This window comes from Penaeus monodon, chromosome 23 (genome assembly GCF_015228065.2).
Source record: "Penaeus monodon isolate SGIC_2016 chromosome 23, NSTDA_Pmon_1, whole genome shotgun sequence".
In the NCBI taxonomy this organism is placed as follows: Eukaryota; Metazoa; Arthropoda; class Malacostraca; order Decapoda; family Penaeidae; genus Penaeus; species Penaeus monodon.
In genome coordinates, this window is record NC_051408.1 from 37313302 (window position 1) to 37316658 (window position 3357).

A 3357-nucleotide genomic window follows, 5' to 3' on the forward strand; every position below is an offset into this window, starting at 1 on the left:
ATTTGTGTCCTTTTCTCCTTCCCTTGTTCTATCCATTTCTCTACACTTTTTCTTTCCATCTATCCTTTTCTCAATTTATGTCCCTCCCCCGTTTAATTTCTCTACTCGTGTCGCTCTCTCTATCCCTTCCTCCACTTTTGCCCTTTCCCTCCATTTCTCCTTCCACTTATGTCCCTCCTTCCTTTTTTCATTGTTCCCTCTCTCTTCATTCCTTCCGCCGATTGCATCCACCACTCTTCCTCCCTCAGCGTCTCTCCCTTTTTCCCTCCTTCTATTTGTACTTCATTCCCTCCCTCCAATTCTCTGCCTCCATCCATTTACCTATATATTAATGCCTCTCCATTCCCTTGTCCCTTATCTCCACCCTACGCTTCTCTTGCATTCACATCTAAATATTATCTCGCATCTAAATGTTATCTTCGAAAGTGTAATGCATCAAGCACTGACTGTTATTTGTTTCAGGTGCTGCTATGACAAATGCAATATAAATAGGGTGACTGTAAAATTATACATTTCGGTATCAAATTCAGTATGGAATTCCGAGACATATATGATTGCTGCTAATTATGTTGGGGAAAAACATATTTTCGTCTGAAGAATATATTGGTTTGTTTACAGAAATTTCATTGCTGCCGTCTGTCTGTAATTAACAATGAAGAGACTTCCATTGGCAGGTGCTAAACTGAGCATAGGAGTCCTACTGACAGACACGCCCCTGGACAAAGACCTCTTGCGGGCGGCGCTGAGAGCGGCACGGGAACAACACTCTGCCAGCGTAAGACTAAGTGACATCCACGTAAAGCAGGCACAGACTCATGGCACTGTCTCGGGTGCCATCGATGCTTTCAAGAAATTATGGAATGAAGGCGTGAAAATATTCTTGATTGGCGGTGAAAACAGCGACATTCTGATATCCTTATGTAAACATATCGAGAGCAGCGGCCACGCGAGCCTCCTAGTGTCTCCTGAGACGATGGTCTCACAAGACGTCTGTCCGTCTCTGGTGTCGCTCTCGCCAGCTCAAGAGACGGTCACCGTGGTTGAAGCGGGGCGATTATTGGAAGCGAAGGTGAGCCATGTGGTTCCTGTTGTGACCACGTTCGAAGCCGGCCAGTTGACACATTTGGTGAAGGCCGCGGAAGCACGAAACCTCACCGTGACTCCTGCGGTGCTCTTGGATCCTCAGCACATCTCATTAGCACAACTAAAAGAGAGACTAGCTGAATACCCTAAAGCAGGTGTATGGATGTCCTTGGGATCTGACCTGCCGCACATTTTTGCTGAAGTAAGTTATCTGGTCTGTGGTCGTCTGGTGATGCTGCACGCGCACGCCGCCCACCGAGCCCGTCTCCTGCGGCATCCCCTGGCGCGGGAAGCAGCCGAAAAATGTGGTGTGTGCAGCGCAGCGTGGGCGGGCTCCACCAGGATCGATACAGCCGCTCGCCGCCGCCTCCTGGATGACCTGCAACCTGAGGATCCATTATTTGCCTCCCTCGCCTATGACATTACTGGTCTAGCTCTGGCAGCTCTCACTGTCGGTCGTGATGCTTCAGTGCCCGAGCTAAGAGCCCAAATACTGAACTATGGCAGTCTCAAGGGTGTCACGGGTAGTATGAAAGATGGCAGAAGAAGCGGATGGGTGGCTCGATTAAGGCTTGTAGCTCAACGCCTGGTAGGATGGGCAGTTCTTCAGGATACGCCATGGCTGCTGGAGGGATGCACACAGATTGCGAGCGAGGAAGAGGGGTCATGGGCACCATCCTGAAAACCCACGCCCCGACACACATGGTGACGCAGGAAGAGGTACTGGACATCATTAATCGCGGGCGATGTAACAGAAGCGCGCGGGTCGAGGTGACGGCGCACGACCCTCTCACTCACCGCGCCGTTACCACGTCTTGGTCGCCTGCAGAAGCTCCGTACTTACTGCTCATTCCCAATGGCTCCCCGAACGGATTCACCATTAAAGTATGGTGCCACGAGCGCGATGGAATCCCGAGTATCGAGGTGGGCTGCCACGGAGCCTCGAACCACAGCGAGGCTCTGGTGTGTGCCTTCGCGACCATGGACAGAGGACGGCGGGTCGTCCGGAGCATCCTCACCAAGCACGTGTTTCCTTTCAGGCAGCAACAGCGCCACAGGCAAAAGGCGTATCAACAACAGCTGAATCGGCGACAGGATTATCAGCTGCAAGGTCAGCAATATTATCAGCAACACGATCAACACCAGGGCTACTATGAACAGCAGCAGCAAAATTATGAGCATCAGTATTACCAAGGCCAACAGTATCAGCATCAAGTTTATCAACAACCACAGTATCAGCAACAAGACCATCAGGAAGAACAGGCGGAACAGTATCAACAGGAAGAGGAAGAACCGCAAGAACAGGAGGAAGACCCACCCAAAATGCAACCAAACCGTCCATTCCGCGGCGGTCCTTTCAGCAAAGCTTTCAAGAAACTGAAGGCGTACCTCAGCCATGAAGACTTCAAATCAATGATCCCACAAATCGGAGGCTGTGTTGGAGCTACAGGAGGATGCACGTTTTGTTTTATGTACCTCTTGTACAATGACGTGGGAGTCAGTCCTGGCGTGTGCTACGGCGCCTGTTCCGTTGCTGTGGGTGGTTCCTGCACAACGCTGCTAGCGAAGGGACTGCAGTACCACCTCGACCACACCGTCATCTGTTCAGAGCTCTTCAGCCAAGGCCACCTCTCGCTCACCTCATACCTGGCAGACGCGACCTTCGGCTCCCGACTGGCGGCATCCAACCCGCGCGGCCTCAGGGGGTATCAAATCCTAGCGACACCCATCGTGGCTGCCATGCAGGTGTCTCCAGGCGTGACCGCAGTGGTCGAAGCTGTCTCCCAGCCCTGGATCAGACACATGGAGTACGAGGAAGGTCTCAGAGCTGCTGACGACGTCGTCGGCAGTCTCATGACGTCTTTGGGACTCCCGATGTGTTCCCTCGTGGCAGTGGCAATAGACCACGTTGACGCCATTGTTCTTGTTACGATGACCGCTGCCTTGTGGCGGCGAGCGAGATCTTGAAGGCGGCGCTGGATTTGTTAGGGTCAGCGCAAGGTCGCTGATCGTGGGCCAGTCCATTCATGCTAGGTTATACTTCCAGATAAAAGATAAATGTCTAGAAAGGGTTAGTGTTATTTTATGAATCAGACATTTCGTTAGAAATGCACTTTATATGATTGTTTGTATGTATGATGCTGACTATTGCATGTCTCTTTCTTGCTTCTCCACGCCGTCTTCTTGTTCAATGCAGTTTCTCGATCTTGTATATTCTGGACGCAGTGGCGTAGGTAGACATGTGGGGGTCGGGGGCTCGGACATATTGTCTTT

The 3357-nt window shown here is 51.4% G+C and overlaps 1 protein-coding gene across 1 annotated transcript in view; it reads left to right on the forward strand.

Annotated features, from left to right (window-relative positions):
* Positions 1-1848, forward strand: part of LOC119588232 — a 29402-nt gene extending 27554 nt beyond the window's left edge. Inside the window, exon 8 of the mRNA XM_037936931.1 lies at positions 675-1848. Coding sequence (XP_037792859.1) covers positions 675-1765 — 1091 coding nt within the window. The 3' untranslated portion in view covers positions 1766-1848. The remainder of the gene's footprint in view (positions 1-674) is intronic.
* Positions 1849-3357: the final 1509 nt, after the last annotated feature.